Here is a 26,311-nt window from a genome sequence, read left to right on the forward strand (position 1 = left end):
CTCTTTTTTTAAATGTTCTTGTATTTGAAAGACGTTCTTTTAACCTGTGCCACTGAAAAAAGGGTTTTTAAGAAAGTTAAGTGGTTAAGAAAATATGAGCTTGGTTTCAATGTCTGACTTACTGGATGACATACCAAAATCCCATGTGCAAAATGAAAAAGTGGGCAGCGGTGTCAAATAATAAGGGGAAAATGCACACATGTTCTTTCAGCCTTTTGATTCTGGGGTTTTATTTTCTGAGTGAAGGCCTGTCAGTTTCTAGTCCCAGCAGCTCCTTGTCTGGTCTTTCACTGCATACTTGGCTGATGTCAGCCCAGGGATTGCAAGGGCTTGGCTGACGGTTTACTCTGCTTTGTCTTCTCCGTCCCCACCTTCTGCTGACACAAAGAGAATATAGCCTTACTCGTAATATTTTGTCTGCTCACATTCTTACAGATGTATTGATCCTAATCCCTGCTTTAGAATGCAGATTGTTAGGAAGCTGGGAGAGGCCAGAGTAAAGGAGCCTATATGAAGAAAGACAGGATTAGGATGCCTGGGTGGCTCAGTGGGTTAAGCATCCGGCTCTTGATCCGAGCTCAAGTCTTGATCTCAGGGTCGTGAATTCAAGGCCTGCATTGGGCTCCACACTGGGGGTGAGGCCTACTTAAAAAAAGAAAGAAGGAAAGACAGGATTTTTCTTCTTTCCTAATGTCCATTCAGATTCCCAGACAACATTTCACCACCAGCTTTTGGTTACTGTGGTTTTCATATTAATGTCTAAAAACTACCATAAAATCTAAACTTTTTTTGTATGACAAAGTATGAGAAAAATACCAAGGAGAGTTTTTCTTCCCTGCTTGAGCAAATATATTACATGGTTTCCCCAAGTCCAAAGTTCTGTTTCCCTCAGTGAATATATATCTGATGTATCATGTTTAATTGATTAATTAATAAAATTAGATTATTTTTATTTAAGTATGGTTGAGACACAGTGTTACATTAGTTTCAGGTGAACAACTTAGTGATTTGGCAGTTTTGGACATTATGCTGTGCTCACCACAAACGTAGCTACCATCTGTCACCATACAACGCTATCATAATATCATTGACCGTATTACCTATTATATTGTACCTTTTATTCCCGTGACTAAATTATTAGGTTTTAGTAAGTCTCTTCCTAGTTCAGATTTTTGTTGCATTCTTTTAAAAAATCTAAATTCATAAGCTTTATTTTTTAAATATTTACACCTCATAATGCAAGCAAGGTTGTGTTTCCTATTGGTCATGTTCCCCTGGTTGACATACCCTTTTCTTCCTTTTTCCTCATGTAGGATCTTTCGAAGATGGTTTGGCTGCCTTGGAGACTTGGAGATCTGATGCCACGATGAGGACTCACACACGGGGGGCTCCCAGTGTGTTTTTCATATATTTGTTTTGCTTTGTGTCAGCCTACGTCACCGACGAGAACCCAGAAGTCATGATTCCCTTCACCAATGCCCACTACGACAGCCACCCGATGCTGTTCTTCTCCAGGGACGAGGTGGCGGAGCTCCAGCTCAGGGCTGCGGGCTCCCATGAGCACATTGCCGCCCGGCTTACTGAGGCCGTGCACACCATGCTGTCCAGCCCCTTGGAGTACCTCCCTCCCTGGGACCCCAAGGACTACAGCGCCCGCTGGAATGAAATTTACGGCAACAACCTGGGCGCCTTGGCAATGTTCTGTGTGCTGTATCCTGAAAACATTGAAGCTCGAGACATGGCCAAAGACTACATGGAGAGGATGGCAGCTCAGCCTAGTTGGTAGATTTTTGTCTTTTTCTTCTTACTGTATTAACTCTGTAATTTAAAGAAATGAATTCACTCAGATGCGATTTCGGAGGCCAGATTTTCACATAGGTGTATGTGAGTGGAGGGGAGGAGTTGCTTGTTATTTGTGGTGTCAGCGGCTTATGAATGGTCCACAGTTTCAGAAGACCCAGTGACGTTCATGTTTAAAGTTAGCAGGAAAATATTTAGCTACAGCCTAGCCAAAGAAAACATAATTTGTTGAATTGAGTAAATACTATCATCTCGATTGTTGAGAATTCTTTCCCCCCTGTTTAACAAGCATGTATTATGGTCATCTGGCTTCAGATTTTGCTTGAGCCCCAAGTGGTTAAGACTTTTGCCAACAAGAGATTTTAGCTAGTTAAGATCTCTTTACATTTTATGACAATTAGGAGCTAAAAATGAATGTGATAGGATTAACTGGCAATTTATAAACAAGATCTTATCCAATAGCTACCAAACTATACTTATCCAAGAACTACCAACATTAGGAAAACCAGTGTTGTGTAATTATGTGAGGAATTCTAATTACATAATAATTTACTTCAGATTTCCAAGATTTGAAAACAAACTTACTACTTCCTTGTTGATTAGCTTAAATTTATTTTATTTGTTTATAGTGAATGTGTCTACCTGCTGTCAGAAAGATAGGCAATGAGTTGATTAGGGATCCTGTGGGTATTCTTACTTGAACTGTGTTTTTTGTTTTTTTGTGTTTTTTTTGTTTTGTTTTCTTTTTTGCTGTTACCACATTTTTATTTTATTTATTTATTTTTAATATAATTTATTGTGAGGTTGGCTCACATACAGTGTATACAATGTGCTCTTGGTTTTGGGGGTAGATTCCTGTGATTCATCACTTGCATACTTAAATTGTGTTTTAATGCATATTCATGGTATAATTGCACCAAAAAAATACAAATTATATGAAATATCCTTTTAAAATTACAGAGGCTGCTACATTTTTATAGGGCTATAGACAGCTCATTTTTAAATGCTTAGAAAAAAATCAGTGAATACATATAATGCTGTGATGAGTTATATCCCACACATCACAGGGGTGAAAAATGGTCATTTGCAAGCTTCCTGAATTCAGTCAATATGGTAATGAAATTTAATTCTTCCTAAATTTCTGCCAGTATCATCAAGAATGCTGTTTGCTTATAGAGTTTGAAGGGTTTTCTGGAATTTCTTAATGAAAAACATTACGGAAGACCTGGTGTTAAATCCATATCAGAGCTGACTTTTTAAGATTCGTTGTTAGGTGCGTATAATCAATCATTTTGAAGCTTATAATATTTTAGGTTGAAAACAACCTTTCTTTTTGGTTTGTTTCAAAATTGAGCCATGTATGCAGTAGTTTCTGATTTTGATTTTAATTAACTGATTTCACTCTATTCCTGGCACCAAGAAAGAAAACAAAATATGTGTGAAATTTATTTGATATTTAAACTATGAGATTATATTATCAAATGTTATAATTACTCATTTGACATTGTGCCATTGGTTAAAAATGGCACCCATTAAATACTTTATTTAGGAAAAAAAACTGTTGCCTATAAAGCTGTTTTTCTTTTCTTTTTAAAAAAAGTTTATTTATTTTGAGAGAGCGAGAGAGAGAGAGAGAAAGCACACAAGATGGGGAAGGGTAGAAAAAGAGGGAGAGAGAGAAAATCCCAAGCTGGCTCTGCACTGTTAGCACAGAGCCTGATGTGGGGCTTGAACCCACAAACCGTGAGATCGTGACCTGAGCTGAAGTCAAGAGCTGACACTTAACTGACTGAACCACCCAGGTGCCCTTTCTTGTTTGTTTGTTTAATGTTTATTTAAATTTGAGAGGCAGAGAGTATGCACAAGCAGTGGAGGAGCAGAGAGAGAGGAAGAGAGAGAATCCCAAGCAGGCTCCGCACTGTCAGCTCACACACTGACAAGGGCTTGATCCCGCAAACCGTGAGATCATGACCTGATTGGACGCTTAACTGACTGAGCCACCCAGGCGCCCCCGTGTTTGAAATTTATTTGGAGATTTTACTCATTGTTCAAGTGACTTTCTAAACTAGAACATCTGTTTAATTCACAAAGTTTTCCTTTTGGCCTTGTTCCATTAAAATGCTCAGTGATGCTCCCCTGGGCCCTTTTCTTATGCCTATAAGAATCTGAAGGTAACGCCAGCGAAGAAGGCTTAGGGGAACATAATGGTGGTGTGTCTTTTATCTGGTATTAAGAAGAAGTACATCTGAGGTGTACATGCATATAAGTTTCTTAATGTGGTTTATTTTTCAGTTGAGTATTTTGTAGGTAAAGAGCTAAAAGGTAACATCTCTATATTCACTTATTTAAGGCTTTGGAGCCATCGTAAAAGAAAAGTTAAAGGAAAATACTATCTAATTATACTGATATATAATATTATGTATAATTATATATTTGATATAATATATAATACTAATATAATTATACTGATATAACTGTTACGTGTCCATTTTATATAATGCATGCCATAAAGTACAAAGGGAGTCTGAAAGATTGATCCCAAGGGTGGTAGTGATTGAAAAACAAGAGCGTGCAAAACTTCTTTCTTCTTTTAGCATCATACTTGCGTGTGTCTCCCAGTACCCCAATGCGTGGGCTCCACAGAAAGATGAGTCCTGTTTGTGTGCTGTATGTGCCTTTGCAGAGATGCCACATTCTCTCTCACACTCTCCTTGGTTCTTCTGACTTCTTCATAGTAGTAAAAGTAGCAGAGTAATTTAAGCTTGTTCTTAACTTAGTTCTAAAAATCAAATTTAGGGGCCCCTGGGTGGCTCAGTCGGTTAAGTGTCTGACTTCAGCTCAGGTCATGATCTCATAGTTTGTGGGTTTGAGCCCCGCATCAGACTCTGTGCTACAGCTCAGAGCCTGGAGCCTGCTTCGAATTCTGTGTCTCCCTCTCTCCCTGCCCCTGTCCTGCTCGTGCTCTGTCTCTGTCTCTCAAAAATAAATAAATGTTTAAAAAAAATTTAAAATAAAAGCAAATTTGAAAAGATGTCATTTTTAACCTCTATATAAAGTGGCAAATCATTTTCAGCTGTAGATCTCATCTTCCAAATGAGAGCTAGAATTTGGGCTGCAGTTGGCTCTGTATTAGATGAAAGCTTGATGAGAGCTTGGGACGCCTGGGTGGCTCAGTCGGTTAAGCATCCAACTCTTGATTTTGCTCAGGTCATGATCTCATGATTGTGGAATCGAGCCTTGCATCCGACTCTGCACTGAGCGTGGATCCTATTTGAGATTCTCTCCTTCTTTCACTGCCCCGCCCTACCTCAAAAAAAAAAAAAAAAAAAGAACTTAATATGAAATCATTTGGAGAAAGCTTAATGACCTGATACCCTAAATCTAGAGCTGGTAACAATAGAAATGCATTTTGATTCACTTAAAGTAAATTCATTTTTTGTATAATTCAATTTTCATATAGTGTCACCTAGTCACTAGAGCAAGTTCTGTGTATGTCAATTGGCCTGTGGGGGTATTCTCATTTATAAATGGTTGCTTTCTGCCTTCAGACCTTACATAGTTAAAAAGAACACAGCCAGGGGGTGCCTGGGTGGCTCAGCTGGTTACTCATCTGACTCTGGATCTCAGCTGAGGTCAGGACGTCACGGTTTGTGAGTCCGAGCCCCACATTTGAGCCACATACTGGACTCTGCACTGACAGCATGGAGTCTGCTTGGTATTCTCTCTCTCTGCCCACTTGTGTTCTCTGTCTCTGTCTCCCAAAAATAAATGAATAAATAAACATTTTAAAAAAAAAAGAACACAGCTAGACTTCAAATAAATATTCTCCATCAGTACCCCCCGCACCTCCCAGAAGCTTAAAATTTAAGGTAGGAAAAAAATAAAAGCAGTTGTTAGTAAGGATTTAAAGAAATATCCAGAAAGTCAATTTTTGGAGTTTTGGGAGTCAGCATATATTACTCTACTTTCCTAAAATTTTCATGTGTATATTTTCATTTACTTATTTCTACTATACCTTTCCTCCCACAAGACTGAGGAAACAAAATACAAAATATAAGATTGAAATTAGAAGTAGCTGAGAAAGAAAGGGAAAGAAAAAGTTTGGGGATATCAGCTGAATTAAGAATGAGACCGTTGTAAAATGTTGTCCCTCACAGACCATGGGTGGGCCAAAGTGGGCCTGGCGTTTTACGACAGCAAAGAGAGTAGGCTTCGTTAGTTCTGAAGTGTAGGGTGTCCATGATATCAAAAACGGATCAGTTATTTTACAGAACTACTACCTTTGACCCAAGCGCCAGACAGAAATGTCTCCTGGGGTTTTGGGGAAGAATCTTCCCAATGATCTCATGAACACCCTTACAGTGCACGTGTGATGAGTTGCTTGCATGGTGCTGTTTTTTACGCCAGACCAGACTAATGTTAAAGGCAGGGTTGTGTCTTTGGCTCACGCATGTATCCTCCAGCTCGTAGCATGGCATTAAGTAGATTTCTGTCCAGTGAATGAATATACCATAGCATCCCTGGATAAAGCATCTCCAAAGTGAAGTTCATTGAAATACAGGGACGTATGGTTCAGCCTCAGACCACTTTTTTTTCCCCTAGTCTAGCTTAATCCTTCAGTAGAATTTTGTATATGTATCGGGCAGGCTCCCTGTACATTGTGTATCTCACTCAAGCTAGCGATCAGTAGATACCATTACACTCCTTAGGAAGTTCTTGCAGGGATCTATAGCTAAAAACAAACAAAGGAAGTAGAAAAAAACTCACTCGTGATTATTGGAAAACACTACAGATCCTTAACTGCTTAAGAAATGCGCAGTTAAGTTGATCCTATTTTACTTAATAACATGAAGAGATGGATGCATTTAAAAGAGATTTAAGATAAGATTGTAACAAAAAGGATTTGTTGTTCAGCTCTAGTTGATAGCATATAGTGATCCTGTGTGCATTTCCAGGCAACAGGCTTTTTTGTCTAAGCATTGTACACCCTGGGGAACGGGCCTTGCATAGTGGTCTTTGGAGGCAAAACAGTGCTGGCAAGAAACTGAGGTTTCCACAGGTTTAAAAACCTGCCATTTTATTCGCCATGCATCCTTTGGCAGGTGTTTTACCCTGTAGAAACCTCAGTTTCTTCATCTATAAAATGTGGATGAGCCTTCCTGTGCAAGATAGTTCTCGAGATTAAATGAGATAATGCACGTAAAACTTTTAGCATTATGTACCTGGCCTGTAGCTTTACTGAAAAGTCTATTATCTTTAGATATGAACATGCAGCTTGATTCTCAAGTTTCTTGATACACACTACTCCGTTTTACCTGCTCTGTCACTCCGGAGTTGTGTTTTTGAGAAGGATTCATTGTGAATCATGCTTTCTTCCTTTCTTTATAGTATTTTTGCTTACTTATCGTCAGAAAATAAATCACAGAGGAAAGAAATTACTTCATTCTTGCATTGGAGCCAGTCAGCTACAGGAAATCAGAACTGGTGAGGGAAACAAAGAAAGTTGAACTTTGGGACAGAGAAGTAATTGTACTTTGATTTGCAACAGACTGAGTACTAAATCCTTGCCTATGAATCGCAACTTCTGGACAGTGATATCCGAGAGTGTATTTGCAAAATAAAATAAAATAAAATAATAAAATGAAGGAGAGGAAAAAAGAAAAAAGAAAGGAAAGCCTCTGGCATATGGAAATGAACCAATCAGTCTTATTCCTGTACATTCCAAAATGAAGTGTGTGCCTGTCTTTCTCCGTGTGGCCTGCTGGCTCCGAGTGCAGTTCCCTACAGCTGTTTTGCAGACTTTTTACTTTTCTAAGTTGTTCGGTAAGGCTGGGAATCAAAGGAAGGGGGAGGGTGTAGCTGGGTCCCAACACGCGCAGCCACAGCACTGTGAGTAAAAAGATCAGGTTTTCCTCTCCTGACTTTACAGTGGTGAAGACTGGGAGGCTTAGCCCAGAATGCACCTGGAAACCATTGGATTCCTGGGAAACAAATGTTGGGCTCTCAGAAAACCCAGCCCCCAGTTCTCCTGCCTTTTTGTCATTCCTGTTTCTCCTTCCTTTTACCCTTTCCCTTCTCGATTTGCCACTCTTTTTCTCTGTTCTTCTCATTCTGTGATCTAAAAGAAGTGATCCCCTTTTACCCTACTTCAGATCCTTGAAAATAGAAGGCTAAAACTGATGACTATGAGGCTTTTGATGATCGATGTTTTATAAAAGAGAGCCTACATTTATTTTATTTATTTTTTTTTTTTAAGTAAACTCTACCCCCATTGTGGGGCTTGAACTCATGACCCTGAGACCAAGCGTTGCATGCTTTCCTGACTGAGCCAGCCAGGCTCCCCGATGATCAAATTCTTAAAAATGTATAGAAACACATGTTAGGAACCTGGCCACTGGGAATTCTCTTCTTGAAGGCTATTTAATAAGCGGGTTGTTGCCAGTATAATAATAAACGAAGACATTGGGTAAGGATTGAGGTCAGGTGACCCACGGTGGGAGGAATCATGTGAAGAACGGCTAATTGAGAGGTGACATCGGGTGTGCGGGTTAGCCGAGCATCTCCTTTGGGGTATGATTGTTCGATACACAACAAGCAAAGTGTTCTCCACCTATTATTTCAACTACTGGTGAGGATAAAGTAGTTTTAACAATGCTTCTTTCTAACAACAAATTTAGATGTTCTACAGCAGCTATGATCATACACAAGTGAGCAGAAATCCCAAGTTAATTTTTCTGGTTTTCTTGTTGTTTGACTCTCAGAGTCCGTATTGGTGATGAGTGACTCTCTCTCCTACCCCTCCTGCCCTTTTAGTGTCATTTTGCCTTTTTAAGTGTAACATGGGCTTTTAGAGTTCCCAGAGGGAGCCATGCTTAAGGCCAGAGGAATTCTTGTTCATCTTTTGATAGAGCTCTAAGTCAGTGCTCCTCACCCCATATATACAAACAGGGCAACACAAGTGGTCCATGTGGTCTTTACAATCTGGACGCTTAAATTTTTCTAATATGAAAAACTTGCCAAGCATGATGTTTGAATTTTTTGCATTTCTTGCCCCTTATCTGGAGGGAAAACATTAATTGACAAGCGCTGCTCATGTGTCTGTATTCTGTTCCAGTGATGCTTCATAGTCATTTTTTTTTAAAGTTGGCTTTCTCTGTTAGGTAAAATAGCAATCAATTTAATACTACTTAAGATGTAGGGTCTTCAGGCACCTGGGTGGCTCAGTCGGTTGAGCGTCCGACTTCCGCTCAGGTCACGATCTCGCGGTTCATGAGTTCGAGCCCCACGTCAGGCTCTCTACTGTCAGCTTGTCAGTACAGAGCCCGTTTTGGATCCTCTGTCTCCCTCTTTCTGCCCCTCCCCACCCCATGCTCTCTCAACAATAAGTAAATCTTAAAAAAAAAGGAGGGGGGGTCTTGCCAACATTAGGTTCTTACTAACGCTGTACAGATATTTCTAACTCCTAGAGAGTAATAATGACGTGAGTATGCCCGTGGAGTCTCTTATAAGTGAATAGTTGATTTTACCTTAGTTATCTTCAGAGTGGCTTTTTATTTTTTCCTCTCCTGCCATATCCATTGAGGGAACATGTTTTAGCCATGCTTAACACAGTCTGCCTCATCCATCTTTCCTTTTCCTTTCCAGTGTCAATATGCTGCATTGGGACAGCAGGAGGAGACATTGTCAGGGGCCTCCAGATCACTGCTTATCCCACATAAGCCTGTGGTTTAGAAGCTTTGTGTGTGGGATGGCTTGGAGGGGAGGTATCAGGAAGAGGGAAAATAGGTAGAAGCTTATAATATTAGTCCAGGAAGGAAATGAAGACCACAGTTAAGACAGTGAGGGTGGAGAGGGGCACCTAGGTGGCTCAGTTGGTTAAGCATCTGGCTCTTGATTTCAGCTCAGGTCATGACGTCACAGCTCGCAAGATCGAGCCCTGCGTTGGGCTCTGTGCTGACAGCACAGAGCCTGCTTGGGATTCTCTCTCCTCTCTCTCTCTCTCTCTCTCTCTCTCTTTCTCTCTCCCCACCCTCTCTTGCAAAATAAATAAACAAACAAAAAAAAAAAAAAAAAAAAAAAAGGACCGTGAGGGTGGAGAGAAGAAGGAATGATTTTAAAAGACACTTAGGACAGAGAAGCTGCACAGGGATTGATTGGATACGAGATACTTTCTCACCATGTAGTTCTTTCATCAGAATTCTATAGATGTCCTTTTTTTGGGCAGGGGGAGTTAAAAATTGTCTTTATTTCCTCTTAATCTTAGGGTCATGAGTTTGGGCATCACATTGGACACAGAGCCTACTTAAAAAATGAAAAATTAATCAATGGTCTATTTCATATCTGCAAAAAATCATACTACAGGTCCAATTCATTTATAACAAATATACAAACAGATTAGGGTTTTTTTTTTAACATTTGTTTATTTTTGAGAGACAGAGCAACCAGGGGAGTGGCAGAGAGAGAGGGAGACACAGAATCTGAAGCAGGCTCCAGGCTGTCAGCACAGAGCCTGATGTGGGGCCTGAACCCACAAACTGTGAGATCATGACCTGAGCTGAAGTCAGCTGCTTAACCAACTGAGCCACTCGGGTGCCCCAAGTTTTTTTTTAATTGAAGTACAGTTGACATACAATATTATATTAGTTTTAGCTGTACAACAAATAACTCAACAATTATATGTTATAAAATGTTCACCACAAGGAGTATAGTTACCATCTGTCACCATATGAAGTTATTATAATATTATTGACTATATTCCCTGTGCTGTACTTTTCATCCCTGTGACTATTTTATTTCTAGAAGTTTGTACCTCTTAATCCCCTTTACCTATTTTGCCCATCCCCCCCACATTCTTCCCCTCTGGTACCTACCAGTTCTCTGTATTTATGAGTCTGTTTTTGTTTTGTGTATGTGTGTTTGTTTATTCATGTGTCTTTTTTTGTCTGATTTATTTCACTTAGCATAATAGCCTCTACACCCATCCATGTTGTCAAGAATGGCAAGATTTCATTCTTTTTATGGCTGAGTAATATTCTGTCTCTGTACACACCACATCTTCTTTATCCATTTATCTATCAGTGGACACTTAGGTTGCTTCCCGATCTTGGTTATTGTAAATAATGCTGGAATAAACATGGGGTACATGCATCTTTTTGAATAAGTATTTTTGTTTTCTTTGGGTAAATACCCAGAAGTGGAATTACTTGATCATATGGCATTTTTATTTTTCATTTTTTGAGGAACCTCCATACTGTTACCATAGTGGCTGTAGCAAACTACATTCTCACCAAAAGTGCATGAGGGTTCTCTTTTCTCCATATCTTCACCAACACTTAATATTTCTTGTCTTTTTGTCACTAGCCATTCTGACTGATATGAGGTAACATATAGGTATTCTTAAAAAGATCCCTGGGCCCTACACAGACTCCGTGAATCACCGTCTCTTGGAGCCAGCCAAACCACCCCCAACCCCATGTGATTCTGAGACACACTAAAATTTAAAAAGGGAAGGAAAGGGACGTTTTAAAAAATGGTACTTGGCTTTTGTCTTGGGTGAAATGGTTGCACACTGATGCCCAGATGAGTTAGGGAATATGGGAGAGAGAAGATCGTTCACTTTTTCACGTCTTCTGGCGTCACTGTTTCTTCTGTCTACTTCATCTGTCTCACTTTGTCTCTGTTGATATCAGCCAATGATGTGGACAGATGCATTTCAAAGCCCTCTGCCTCGGTTAACCAGCACAGAGGCTCAGAGATACCCTTGGTGGATATCTTGTGTGTATTTATTACTGTACATACTTGGGCCTCCTGTAAGTTCAGTGTCTTACATTTTCACCTGTCCTGTGGCTTCTGCACTGCCGCTGCTAGTCTCTACCTCCACCATTTTTCTCCTCCCTCGTTTATTCTGTTGTTCACTCTTGCCACTCTGTGATTGCGTTTTGCTATCGTTGTTTGTGTCATTGTTGAATGTGGGTAAGCTTTTCAGGAAAAAATATCTTTAGGTGTCAAAAAAAAAAAAAGGTCAGCCTATTGTCATCATGAAACATGTCCCTCTCCAGAGCTTACAGATTTTTGGTCTTATTTTTCCTAGAATTTTGTGATTTTAGTGTTTTAAGCTTTTCACTGATAGGCATTGATGTGCATCTCCCCCGTGGTCCACTTGGATCATACGGGACCGGCATTTTCAACTCTGCCCTTAGTCTACTGGCAGTAAGTTTACAAACCAGCTCTGAGTTGGTCTTTCTGCCTACAGAAAGATGTATCTGTTCCTTTCCTTCCTCCTTCCCCTCCAACCCTACCCAGACTTCAAAATCCAGTTTAATTTCTCCTTTCTCCATAACATTTTCTCTAGCCCGTTATCCTTCTCAAATCCCACAGTTATTACTTTTCATGTGACTTGTGGGTTTGCAATGGTAAGTGGGTTGTTTACTACTTGGTTCTCTGATCAGGAATATATATCTTCAAGATGCAGCCCACTCACAGTGTTTCTCCAGAAACATCCCGGGCTGTAGCTTCTACCCATACCTTCTCCACTGATTCAGATATGCCAAGGGAGCCATGCAGACTTCTTATAGGATGTTTTGTCTGTCCAGTAATTCTTGCTTTATTTGTTTGCCTATCCTACTGGCACATAGGCTTAATGAGGGCAGCACCATCATCATGTTTTACTTTTGAGTCCTGAGAGCTATAATATGGTCACCAAGATGCTAATAAATTCTACTGAAGGAATGAATGAATGAATTTTTATTGAGAGTCTGAGCTTACCAAGAGCTGAAGTCCTGGATCTGTATACATCTTTGCATCAGATTTGGTACCTTGTACACCATGGATGCTCATATTTGTCTGCCTCACTTTAGCTCCTCAGGCCTGCGTGTCATCAGCCTGTAATCACAGAGGTATTGTTCCTTGGCCCAGTTGAAGGCCAGTAGAAGGTATGTCAGGATTTGACATCTCAGTGGATAGTTTACCAGGAGAGTCAGATTACCTGCTCTTTGAAGTGCTCCCGAACCTGGTATTCTCTTCTCCCCAGGTCCTCAAATTTTGGCATCTGGCATCTTAATATGTATGTAATATTCATGGGTGTTCCCTATCAGGTAACCTCAGTAGGCATTTCGTTTTTGTTTCTGTTTTCCCATTAAAGCCACCCGCTTCAGTCTTCTAAATGTTTGGTAGTGATATTAGGCAGTGGGAGGTGATAATTTATTGGAATTAGAGCAAGGGCTGGGAGCCCGACTGCCTGTGTTCTAATCCCATTTATGGATTCTGTGACCTGTAGCATGTTAGTTGGCTTCTCATGGTTCAGTTTCCTCACCTATGAATTGATGATAAATATAATACGTCATAGTAGAGCATTAAATGAGTTAATGAAAGATTACCTAGCATAAGGTTGTTACCTTTATTACTTTGCTTATATTTTGTTTTCTTGTAAGTTGATGCCAACAAAGGTAATTTTCATTTATAATAAATATATGTACATATTCATTTTATGTATGTGTACTGTGTACTTATTCTGTTCTAGGCATCGTGCTAGGGATTGGCGATATGAAAATTTGAGGGCGTGTTCTACATCTTGCCTTGTTGTTGACCTATGGAAGATAGCCACTAGTGAACAAATATGAATGCAGATGATAAATGCTGTGACTGGGAAAGTACAGTGTGTAATGGGTAGGTAGAGAGGTACTTTAACTCAACATTAGAGCATCAGGGAAGACTTTCGCACTAGGGCCTGGCAGACAAATAGGAATCAGCCAAGTGAAGGGGAAAGAGAGTGTGTTTGATTGTTTCAAGCAGAAGTCCCTGATGTTCAGAGGCCATGACATAAGAAAGCACAATGCTTTTGAAGAACTGAAAATTTCATGTAGGGAGGAGACTAGCATGTGTGGAGACTTTGAGTAGGAAGCCAGGTGCTACAAGGCCTCCTCTGCCATGTGAAGGAAGGAGCTTGGACTTTTCCTCACAAGCACTGTGAGGCCATTGAAGGGTTTTAACAGGGCAGTGACATGGTCCAATTTGTGTGTGTGCATGTTTTAACCTGTTCAGTGCAAAATAAGAGAATACCATATGAACAAGTGTGTAGTTTCATAAGGTAACTGAAGGAAATTTACCTGGTAACCACAGCACAGACCCAGAAATAGCACTTTGCCTGCCATCCTGAGAAGGCAGCACTGTGCCTGCCTCCACAGCTGAGAAGTCATAGCTGTCCCCACAAAGCTTACCCTGACTTCAGTCATCGTGCCCTCGTGTTCTGTTATACTTCATTCAGTTGTGCCTCCCTAGGTACAAGTTCAGTCTTCAGTCTTGCTCATTTTTTAAAGGTTTCGTCTTTTTTCTATGTGCCGTTTCTCCACCATCTCTTTACTTTTATTACAATTTATCTGTGGAAGAACCTGGGCCCTTTGATCTACGCAGCCTCCCGCAGTCTGGATGTTGCTGATTGTATGCTCAAGGAGTCCCTTCACCCTGGGTATTTCTTGAAACTGACGGCAGGGTGCTGAGCTGGAGCCAACTGTTGTGATCACTGTGACACAAGCGTAGGTGGTGGTTGTTTTCTCATCAGGGGACATAAAAGGGCTGCTGTTTTCTCCATGTGACAAATATGTGTTTTAGGAAGAGTCTGGCCACATGTGGAGACTAGCTTGCAGAGGTCAGACCAGAAAGACCAGTTAGGCCTTTTGTGTTTATCCAGATGAGAGCCTGGAATAGGGGCTCTGAGAATGGAAAGCAATGCTGGGCTCCAGAAAATCTCAAGAATTCAAGTGTATAAGACTTGACAACTGTATGGGAAGACAGGACAGAGGAATTTCTTTCTGGGATGCTGAGAGAATGGCCAGACCTTTCAGTGATATTGCAACATTTGGAACTGTTAGAGAATGCCAATAAAAGGTTGGTTCTAGATATACTGAGTATGAAGCACCTGTGAGCCCAAGAGGAGAAGTCGAGTTTGCCACTCTCAAGCATGTTTGTTTTTTTTTTTTTTAATTTTTTTTTTTAACGTTTATTTATTTTTGAGACAGAGAGAGACAGAGCATGAACGGGGGAGGGGCAGAGAGAGAGGGAGACACAGAATTGGAAGCAGGCTCCAGGCTCTGGGCCATCAGCCCAGAGCCCGACGCGGGGCTCGAACTCACAGACCGCGAGATCGTGACCTGAGCCGAAGTCGGACGCTCAACCGACTGAGCCACCCAGGCGCCCCCTCTCAAGCATGTTTTTAGCCACTTCCTGTTTATCGTCAGTGTATTGTGACTTAAAAAAAATGTCACCACAAAAAAAGATTTTTTCCAAGAGAAAAATGGGCTTCAAGTACAATATACAGTTTCTGTTGATGATAGAAAAAATGTAGAAGGAAAGTTCAAAGAAGGTCAGATGTAATTAAAGTAGGCCTACCATAATAAATAAATGAATAACAATTGGAAGAATGAAAAGGCAAGGCCCTAATGGAGAATTATAGCCACTTGGGTGTCTTCACGTTGCTCTTTTGGAGCTGAAACCAAAATGAAACATCATACAGGCGGCACTGCAGGAGGAAAGCATCAATTGGAGCGGATTGGCCTCTTTGTTCTAAAGTTAAAGGAAGAGGGGCGCCTGGGTGGCTCAGTCGGTTAAGTGTTTGATTTTGGCTCAGGTCATGATCTCGTGGTTCATGGGTTTGAGCCCCATGTCAGGCTCTGTGCGGACAGCTCAGAGCCTGGAGCCTGCTTCAGATTCTGTGTCTCCCTCTCTCTGCTCCTTCCCCAGCTCACACTCTGTCTCTCTCTCTCTCAAAAATAAATAAACATTAAAAAAATTTTTCTTTTGAGTTAAAGAAAGAAAAAGAAAAGATTCTTGAGGAAGTGTGGATAACCACTGGGCTTATAACAATTGAGTGAGCAATTTTGAGTTCGTTTCTGTTGATTCATTTACAGGAAATTCACTCTTAGAAGAAAAAATCTGGGGAAAGGAAAAAGATAATAAATACACAAAAAGAAATGAAAATAACTAAAAACAAAACAAAAGAATAAATCCAGAGATATTCTGAAAACTTTATATTAACTTGAATATCTTCCTGCCCTAAACTTGTGGCCATAATTTTGAAAAAGATGGAGTTTACTATTTTACCTTCCTTAGAGAGTTTGTTGACCTGGGAGAGATTTTGAAGTATTACTGAATCCAGTTTGAATCTTTTCCTCTTACTTTTCTACTATGGCCTGTCACTGGTCACAGAAGATGGAGAGGATGTGGTTGCTTTCAACATTTGGGGTGGGGTCAACTTGTATTTTCAAAATGATGTAACTCTAGATCTAAAACTTGGGAGTGTTTAATGCTCATGGCATGTTGTCTATAGTTTACAAGTTTGGCTCACAATTGAAATTTAGTTTATTCATTAATTTTGTTTTCTGGCAACATGTGAGCTAGCACATCTTCCAAATTTGTTATGATTCACAAAGAAAAATCTTAAAGTGACTTTTTCCACTTTACTGCCAGATTACTTTTTAAGAAGTGCTTAAACTGTGTCTTGAGGACATGAAATAAAATAAACATTGGTACCGACCGCTGTTCATAGGCATTATTTCATTGTCTCTCTTGAATGTAATTGGCTTCAAAGCAAAACACAATTGCTTTGGGGAAAAACAAAGCATTTTGCTATGCAGAAAAACATAGTGATAAATTATTTTTCATTCCTGAATTGACTGCCTGTGCCTGTGTGGTGTATTCTGTCCGCCTTTATCCTACGGTACCTTCTGCCCTCTACTTTGAATCCGACTGAACTTGTCTAGTGTTCTGGGTTCCTTCCTGGTGATCTCACGATGGGATTTCCCAGTGTTGGCTTGGCTCTGTGCTGGAAAGTGTTCTGGGCAGGCTGGGTCTCAACCAAGCTCCACCCATTGAAGCAGGCCCTGGGCCCAGGTCCTCTCTGCCTGCAGGATGCATCTGGCCAGCTGCTTGTTTGGTGTGGAGTTTATCCTCTGAGACCTTTGCAAACCTTTCTGATTGTGACGCATAGGAAGAAAAAAATGTTGGCATCACAACTCAATACACAGGTACCTTTAACTCTACATTTGTAAATATGTAAGTGAAAGTTGCACGAATTGGCCCTTGCATTTAAGTCATGCTTCGCACTCTACAGTTTTCTATTCTGTTCCATTTCATTAAATTCTACTAAAATGTGTTGGTCATAGCCCATTATATTTACTTCATAATCTGTTAATAGCTTCTGATTTAAGATTTGAAAACTCTCCCTAACATTCTGATAAACATGATTCCTTTTCAGAGAACCCTTTCTTAATATCCTTCTTCGTAAATATCACCAGTGAGGGGACTGTTTCACTCTGTGAGGTGGCCTCTTTATTCCTTATTTTGAGTGTTTAGAGTACTTGTTCCTAAAATATATTAGGAAGGATCTTTTATTCATTAGGAAAGAGTGCAAATCTGTGATTAATGATTACATTTCAGGTTTCCAGCACTAAGTGGAATAAATTCTGCAACACGTTGTTTCCAATTGGTGCCCAGAATAAAATCAGCCACAGCTCATTTACTGTTATAAAACCTTTAAAAAGGCATACTGTAAAATAGAAAAATTTTGACAAAGCATTAAAAAATGGGAATTTGGAGTAAATATTAACCTTACTGAGGAAATCATAAGAGAAAGTTAAATATCTTTTCATGTATCCTAACACCTTAAAGTCTGCCTCATTTTGGTTTTGATATTTTCCTACCATTAGGGCAACAAGATTTAGCAATTTGAATACAGTTTTTGCCATTGTTAAGGTGTCCTTTACTTTTTAAACTTTCTATTGCAAATAATTCTTTACTTTTTTGCATGTTGTGTTGCCAGAATATTAGGGGATTGCTCTTTAAAATAAATGGGACTAGGAGCGCCTGGGTGGCTCAGTCGGTTAAGTATCTGACTTTGGCTCAGGACATATCTCACAGATTGTGGGTTTGAGCCCCACGTCGGGCTCTGTGCTGACAGCTCAGAGCCTGGAGCCTGCTTTGGACTCTGTGTCTCCCTCTCTCTCTCTGCCCCTCCCCCCCCAAAATAAATAAACATAATTTAAAAAAACGTTTATAAATAAATGGGAGTAACCTCATGTTCAGGTAGAAAAGGATCTGAAATTCTTTATGAAATTCTGAATTCTTTATGCTGGAATGGCATAAAGCAAAGAACCAGTTCCATTAATTTATATGGAAATATTTTTTAGTGTTCCCAGACCCAAAAAATAACCTGTCTTAGGCTGTTCTGATAACTTAGGGCACATCTTGCTAATGATGTGCAAAAGACATCCAAATAAAGCAAAGATGCTCACAGACACAGTTCAAGTTTTGGCATGTGGATGCTGAGATACTAAGTGTGGTTCCCAGGGAAGGATCCTGGTGGTGCCACTCTTGCTGCTTGGGGCGTGTGCTGCCTCTAATGGCTTGCTACAAGACAAGTGCTGAATGCTATTTTCGCTTTTCCACTTTTTTTTGTCAAAGGGAAAATCTTGAAGTTTCCTTCAACTAGCAAAAAATGCGTACTAATGTAGGTCTTTCGTAAAAGTAAAGTTGCATAATCCAGACTTTGGAAAGGTGGGAGAAGCCTGTATTCTTAACCATTGATCTTGAAGAAGTAGCCGCCAGAGCCTTTTGACTTGTGATGATGTGGCTCTGCTGTAAAGCTGTTGATTTGTTCTCCTTTTCTATCTTGTGTTGGATTCCTTGTGCTGTCTTCTTTTGGGGTACATATCCTCATTTAGTGGAGCAATTCTCCATTGGTTTCCAGAGAAAGTGTTCACGAGAGGTAGATTTTGAAGCCTCACATATCTGCATGTGTTTATTCTGTCCTCCAGCTTGAATGTAACTTGGCTGGGTATGGAATTATACTCTGGAAATTGTCTCCCTGAGTTTCGAAGGTGTTGTTCCATTGTCTTCGAACTTTTAGTGTGCTGCTGAGATATCTGATGTCACTCTGATTCTTGATGGTTTGAACGAAACTTTTTTTTCTCTCTGAGGCTTTTTTGGGTCTTTTCTGTCACCACTGTTATGAAATTCTGGGTGTTGGTTTGGAATGGTTCTCTTTGCATCCCTGTCCTGTTGCACCTGACGGACTCTTTCAGTCTAGAAACTCCTGCATTGTAGTTCTAGGAAATTTTCTTGATACGTTTGATTTCTTCCTCTTTGTTTTTCTTTCTCTCTCTCTCTTTCTTTCTTTCTTTTTTTTTTTTTGCTTCTCTTCTTGGTGAGATATTCAACCTCTAGGACCAATCCTCTGGTGTTCTTTTCTGTTTTCTATGTCATTGTCTCATATCTCTGTTTCTTGATATTTCTTCAACTTTCATTTAACCTTTCTAATTAAGCTTGTCTTTCTGTTACTTTTCATTTTCAAGAGTTCCTTTTTGTTTTAAAATTTTTTCTAGCTGCATTTATCATTTTGTTAATCTGGGCCTCTTCTTTCCTATTATGGGATTTCCTTAAGTCTCTGGTGGGAATTGACTGCCTATTCATATGTGTGGAGCTTTATATTAGTTTCCTGTTGTGGTTGAAACAAATCACAAATATAGTGACTGAAACAATACAGACTTATCTTACACAAGACAAGATATAAGGTTAGATTCTGACTTGGGTCTCACAGGGATAAAATTAAGGTGTTAGTAGGACTCCATTTCTTTTTGGAGGCTCTGGGATGAGCTTTATCTAGCTTCTAGAGGCCACATAAATTCCTTTGCTCTTGGCTCCCTTCCTACATCTTCTAAGCCAGCAACATCGCATCTCTCTGATTTTTTTCTCTGGTCACATGTCTCTATGACCACAGCCAGGAAAGGTTCTTTGTTTTTGAAGACTCATGTGATTGGATTTGGTTCATCTTGATAAACTAGGATAATCTGCCACCACAGCCCTTAATTTAATCACACCATCTGGGAGTTAGGATGTGGATATCTTTGAGGGGACCATTGTTCTGCCTACCACAAGTTCTAAACAGCTGATTATCCATTCTATGTTTGTGTTGGGGAGGAAGTTTCATGTACTATAAGGTTGATAACAATTTGGTTCCACCTCTTTCCTTTGGAAACTTTGATGTCAGAATCTTTAGATCTTTAATCTAGGTCATAGAGTACTTAAGCTTTATGTATCATGTTATGTTTGCAATAGATGACATTTTTAATTTTGTATGTCATGAAATTCATATTGAATTTTAGAAGAAAAATAAATATATAAAGATAAACACAATTATTATAAATGATGAGCCACTGTCAGAGCCAACATTTATAAATTTTTGTTTTTTTCTGAACTTAATTTGAAAACTTTCATAAATGCATAGAAGTTAAGGAATTATGTAGTTATATCTACTTACATATTCATTTCCTGTATTCAACAATTATTTGTATTTCTAGAGTCAATTTTCCCTTGGTTGATTTTCTCTTACTACTTGTCTCTTGTATTTCATAGATTTTTGTCTTTATTATTTGTTTACTACTATTAATGTTGGATTTAATTCCTTTTTAGCTTCTTAATGTGGAAGCTTAGATCATTGATTTTATACCTTTTTGTTTCCTAATATAAACTTTATAGTGTCATAAAATTTATTCTAAGGACTGCATTAGCTGCATCCCCCAAATTCAGATACATTCTATTCTCATTATCATTTGTTTTTGCACTAATTTATAATTGTCTGTGATTTGTTCTTTGACCCATGAGTTATTTAGAAGTGAGTTGATTTGGGGGCGCCTGGGTGGCTCAGTCGGTTGAGTGTCCGACTTCGGCTCAGGTCATGATCTCACGGTTTGTGGGTTCGAGCTCCGTGTCGGGCTCTGTGCTGACAGCTTGGAGCCTAGAGCCTGCTTTGGATTCTGTGTCTCCCTCTCTCTCTGTCCCTTCCCCGCTCGTTGCTCTCTCTCTCTCAAAAATAAATAAAAATGTTAAAAAAAATTAAAAAAAAATAAGTGGGTTGATTTTTATATACATTCAACTTTTAGCTATCTTCTTATTGCCTTTGTTGCAGAAGCATACTTAAAATGATTTCAGTCCTTTGATATTGATTGAGACTTGTTTTTATAGCCCGGCATTAGGTAGGTTTTGGTGAATACTCCATGTACCCTTAAAAGAATGTGTATGCTCAAAATACTACAAGAACTGATAAATAAATTCAGTAAAGTCACAGGATACAAAATCAGTGTTCAGAAATCTGTTGCATTTCTATACATTAATAATGAAGCAGCAGAAAGAGAAATTAAGAAAACAATCCCATTTACAATTGCACCAAAAGTAATAAAATGCCTAGGAATAAACTTAACCAAAGAGGTCAAAGGTCTGCACTCTGAAAACTATAAAATATTAATGAAAGAAATTGACAACACAAAGAAATGGAGAGACATTCCATGCTCATGGGTTGGAAGAACAAATATTGTTAAAATGTCTATACTACGCAAAGCAGTCTAACACATTTAACGCAATCCCTATCAAAATACCAATAGCATTTTTCACAGAACTAGAATACACAGTCCTAAAATTTATATGCAGCCACAGAAGACCCCGAATAGCCACAACAGTCTTGAGAAAGAAAAGTAAAGCTGGAGGCATTCAAGCAAAGCTTGAAATCCACAATTCTGGGCTTCAAGTTATGTTACAAAGCTGTGGTCATCAAAACAGTGTGATACTGGCACACAGATCTTAGACACACAGATCAATAGAACAAAACAGAAAACCCAGAAATAAACCTACAGTTAAATGGTCCATTAATCTTTGACAAAGGAGGAATGAATATCCAATGGGAAAAAGACAGTCTCTTCAACAAATGGTGCTGGGAAAACTGGACAGCAACATGTGAAAGAATGAAACTGGACCACTTTCTTTCACCATACACAAAAATAAATTCAAAATGGGTCATGGACCTAAAATGTGAGACATGAAACCATAAAAATCCTAAAAGAGAGCACAGGCAGTAATTTCTCTGACACTGGCTGTAGCAACAGTTTTCTAGATATGTCTTCTGAGGTCAGGGAAATAAAAGTCAAAGTAAACAATTGGGACCACATCAAAATAAAAAAGCTTCTTCACAGCTGAAGGAAACAATCAACAAAACTGAAAGGCAATTTACTGAATGGAAGAAGATACTGCAAATGACATATCCAATAAAGGGTTAGTATCCATAATATATAACAGACTTACACAACTCAACACCAAAACACCCCAAATAATCCAATTAAAAAATGGGCAGAAGATATGAACATTTCTCCAAACAAGACATCCAGATAGCCAACAGACACATGAAAGGATGCTAGGCATCACTCATCATCAGCAAATGCAAATCAAAACAGCAATAAGATACCACCTCAATCTGTCAGAATGACTAAAATTAAAAATACAAGAAAAAACAAGTGTTGGTGAAGATGTGGAGAAAAAAGGAACCATTCTGTACTGTTGGTGGGAATGCAAGCTGGTGCAGCCACTCTGGAAAACAGCATGGAAGTTCCTCAAAAAGTTAAAAGTAAAACTATCCTATGACCTAGTAATCGCACCCCAAAGTTCAAAAGCACTAATTCATGCACCCTGATGTTTATTGCAGCATATTTACAATAATCAAATTATGGAAGCAGCCCAAGTGTCCATTGATGGATGATGGATGAGCGGTTGGGGAGGATGTGGGGTGTGTGTGTGTGTGTGTGTGTGTGTGTGTGTGTGTATGAAATAGAATATTATTCAGCCATAAGAAAAGTGGGGTCTTGTCATTTGCAACAACATGGATGGAGCTCAAGAGTATAATGCTAGTGAAATAAGTCAGTGAGAGAAGGACAAATACCATATGATTTCACTCATATGTGGCATTTAAGAAACTAATGTGCAAAGAAGAAAAGAGAGAGAGAAAAACCAAGAAACAGATTTTAACTATAGAGAGTAAACTGAAGGTTACCAGAGGGGAGGTAGGTCAGGGGGATGGGTGAAATAGTTGATAGGGATTAAGAGTACAGTTATGATGACCATTGAATAATGTATAGAATTGTTGAATCACTATATTATACACCTGAAACTAATATAACACTTCAGTTAACTATACTGGAATTAAAATGAAAAAACTTCATTAAATTAAAAAAAAAGAATGTGTGTGCTTTCTACAGTTGTTGGATGTAGTGTTTTATAAAAGTCAATTAAGGAGCACCTAGCTGGCTTGGTTGGTAGAGTATGTGACTCTTTTTCATTTTTAAAAAGTTTCTTAATTTTTTAATTTAAATCCAAGTTAGTTAACATATAGTGTAATAATGACTTCAGGAGGAGAATTTAGTGATTCATCACTTACATATAACACCCAATGCTCATGTCAACAAGTGCCCTCCTTAATGTCCATCACCCATTTAGCCCATCCCCTCCTCACCTCACCTCCAGCAACCCTCAGTTTATTCTCTGTATTAAAGAGTCTCTTATGGTTTGTCTCCCTCTGATTTTGTCTTATTTTTGCTTCCCTTCTCCTATGTTCACCTGTTTTATTTCTTAAATTCTACATATGAGTGAAATCATATGATATTTGTCCTTCTCTGACTGACTTATTTTGCTTAGCATAATATACTCTAGTTCATCCACATTGTTGTAAATGGTAAGATTTCATTCTTTTTGATTGCCGAGTAGTAGTCCATCGTATGTATGTATGTATGTATACATACATACGTGTGTGTGTGTGTGTGTGTATCAGTTCATCAGTAAATGGACATCTGGGCTCTTTCCATACTTAGACTATTGTTGATAGTGTAAGCATGTGACTCTTAATCTCAGGGTATTGACTTCAAGCCCCATGTTGGGCATGGAGCCTATTTAAAATAAAAAAAAAATAAAAACGTCAGTTAAGTTGGTTGGTAATGCTGTTCAAATCTTTTATATCCTTACTAGTTTTTTCCTTCTTGTTCTATCAATCTGTAGGAGAAGAGTATTAATATCTCCAACCACAATTGCAGATCTATTTTTTCTTTCTTTAGTTTTGCCAGTTTTTGCTTTATATATTTCTGAAGGCCAATTCATAGGGTGCATAAACGTGGGATTGTTATATTTTCATGGCGAATCAACACATTTTCATTATAAAACATATTTTTTAATTTCTGGTCATATTCCTTATCTCAAAGCCTACATTGACATTAATATAACCATTCCCACATTTTTTCTCAGTGTTTATCTTTTCTCATCCTTTGCTTAAAATCTGTTTGTTGTATCTGTAAGTTTCCATTTTGCTTTTTTTAAATACAGCCTGGCAATCTTTTTACATGGTGGATTTGTCTGTTTACATATACTGTAATCATTGATGATTGGGTTCAAGTGTACTAACTTGGTATTTGTTTTCTATTTATCCCTTCTGTTTTTGTTCCTCTGTTTTTCCTCTCCTGTCCTCTTTTATGTAAGGCATTTTTTAGTATTTCATTCTATTGTTTCTTTTGGCTTTTAGCTATACTACTTTGAGTTACCCCAGTGCTTGCTATGAATTACATTATTTACAAGATACAAATTATACATCAGAAAAAAATGTAGAAACATTACAGCAGTATAATTCTATTTATTTCCCCTCCCCTTTTTGCTCCTATAATATATTATGCTTCTACATTTGTTGCAGACTTCACATTACATTGTTACTTATATTCTCTTCAAAGAGACACTCATCTTTCTTAAAAGTTTAGAATGAATGAATATCCATACACATATATAAATATAAATATTAGAGAAAAATGTCTTTTTATATTTGCCCCCATGGTTATCCTTTTTGGTATTCTTGATTCCTCTGAATAGAGTCTGGTTTTCATTTATCATTTCCATCAGCCTGAAGGAAATCTTTTACCATTTCATTTAGCACAAGTTTGCTGGTAACAAATTCTGTCACCTTTTAATTTATCTTAAAATTCTTTATTTCATATTCAATTTTTTCACCTTTATTGAGGTATAATTGAAAAGTAAAATTGTAATGTATTTAAGGTGTACAACATGATGATTTGACATGTGTATATATTGTGGAAAAATACCCATCATCCAATTAATTAACACATCCATCACCTCACATATTTACCTTTTTTAAAATGAGAACACTTGAGTTCTACGCTCTTAGCAAATTTCAATTATGCAACACAGTTGTGTCAACCATAGTCACTATGTTACACTTTAATTCCTCAGACCTTATTCATATTATAGCTGAAAATTTGTACCTGTTTATTAGTCTCTCCTTGTTTCACCTGCTCCCTAGACCCTGGCAACCATCATTCTACCCTGTTCCTGTGAGTTTGACTTTTTTTTTTTTTTTTTAAGATTTTACATATAAGTTATACTATGTAGTATTTGTCTTTCTCTGTGCGAATTATTTCACTTAATGTCCTCCAGGTTCATCCATCTTGTCACAGATGATAAATTTCTTTTTATGGCTGAAAATAATATTCTTGTGTGTGAGAGAGTGTGTGTGTGTTTGTGTGTGTGTGTGTGTGTGTCAAATTTTTTTTATCCATTCCTCTGCTGATGGACATGGGTTGCTTCCATACCTTGGGTATTGTGAATAATGCTGCAATAAACATGGGAGTACAGATATCTCTTCAAGATATTGATTTAGTTTCCTTCGCATATTTACCCAGAAGTGGGATTGGTAGATCATAGGGTATTTCTGTTTTTAATTTTTTGAGGAAACTCTATTCCATTTTCCATGTGTCTGTACCAGTTTACATTCCCACCAGCAGTGTAGGAAAATTCCCTTTTCTCCACATCCTCACCAGCGTTTTTCTCTTGTCTTTTTGATAACAGCCATTGTAATAGGTGTAAGGTGATGTCTCGTGGTGGTTTTGATTTGCATTTTCCTGGTGGTTAATGATTTGAGTACCTTTTCATTTACATGTTGCCTGTTTTTATACATTGTTTGGGAAAATGTCTGTTCAGTTCCTCTGCCCATTTATTAATTGGGTTATTATTATTATTTTTTTAAGTTGTGTGAGTTCCTTATATATCTTGGATATTAACCCATTATCAGATAAGTATTTTGCAAATATTTTCTTGAATCCCATAGGTTGCCTTTTCATTTTGCTGATGGTTTCCTTTGCTATTTTTTTTTTTTTTTTTCTGAAGCGTTTAGTTTTGATGTCCTATGTGCTTGTGCTTTTGGTGTCAAATCCAAAATAGCCTTACTAAGACCGGTATCAGAGAGCATTTTTGCTGTTTTTTTCCTAGTAGTTTTATGGTGTTAGTTCTTATGTTCAAGTTTGATCCATTTTGAGTTGATTTTTGTGTACAGTATAAGACAGAGATTCAGTATAGTTCCTTTGCGTGAAGCTATCCAGTTTTCTCAACACCATCCATTGAAGCTATCCATTTTTCTCAACCCTATTCTTTCCCTATTGTATCTTCTTGTCTCTTCTGTCAGAAACTAATTTGCTGTATACGCATGGGTTTACTTCTGGGCTCTCTATTCTCCATTGGTCTATATGTCTGTTTTTATGCCAGGACAATACTGTCTGATTACTGTGGCTTTGTAATACTATTTGAAATCAGGAAGTGTGATGATGCCTCCAGCTTTGTTGTTCTTTCTCAAGACTGCTTAGTCTATTCAGTC

At 38.5% G+C, this 26,311-nt stretch overlaps 1 protein-coding gene across 5 annotated transcripts in view; it reads left to right on the top strand.

The window, feature by feature from the left end:
* DSE (dermatan sulfate epimerase) overlaps nucleotides 1–26,311 on the top strand; it is a 79,534-nt gene that overhangs the window by 26,353 nt on the left and 26,870 nt on the right. For 3 of the 5 annotated variants that reach the window (XM_042939661.1, XM_042939660.1, XM_042939659.1), the window contains exon 2: nucleotides 1,314–1,782. In XM_042939661.1, coding sequence (XP_042795595.1) covers nucleotides 1,367–1,782 — 416 coding nt within the window. In that variant the 5' untranslated portion in view covers nucleotides 1,314–1,366. Of the gene's footprint in view, nucleotides 1–1,313; nucleotides 1,783–14,458; nucleotides 14,683–26,311 lie in introns of those variants that run through there. The other 2 variants (XM_042939663.1, XM_042939662.1) reach the window with 2 other exon arrangements.

Source organism: Panthera leo, chromosome B2, assembly GCF_018350215.1.
Source record: "Panthera leo isolate Ple1 chromosome B2, P.leo_Ple1_pat1.1, whole genome shotgun sequence".
NCBI classification, from domain to species: domain Eukaryota; kingdom Metazoa; phylum Chordata; class Mammalia; order Carnivora; family Felidae; genus Panthera; species Panthera leo.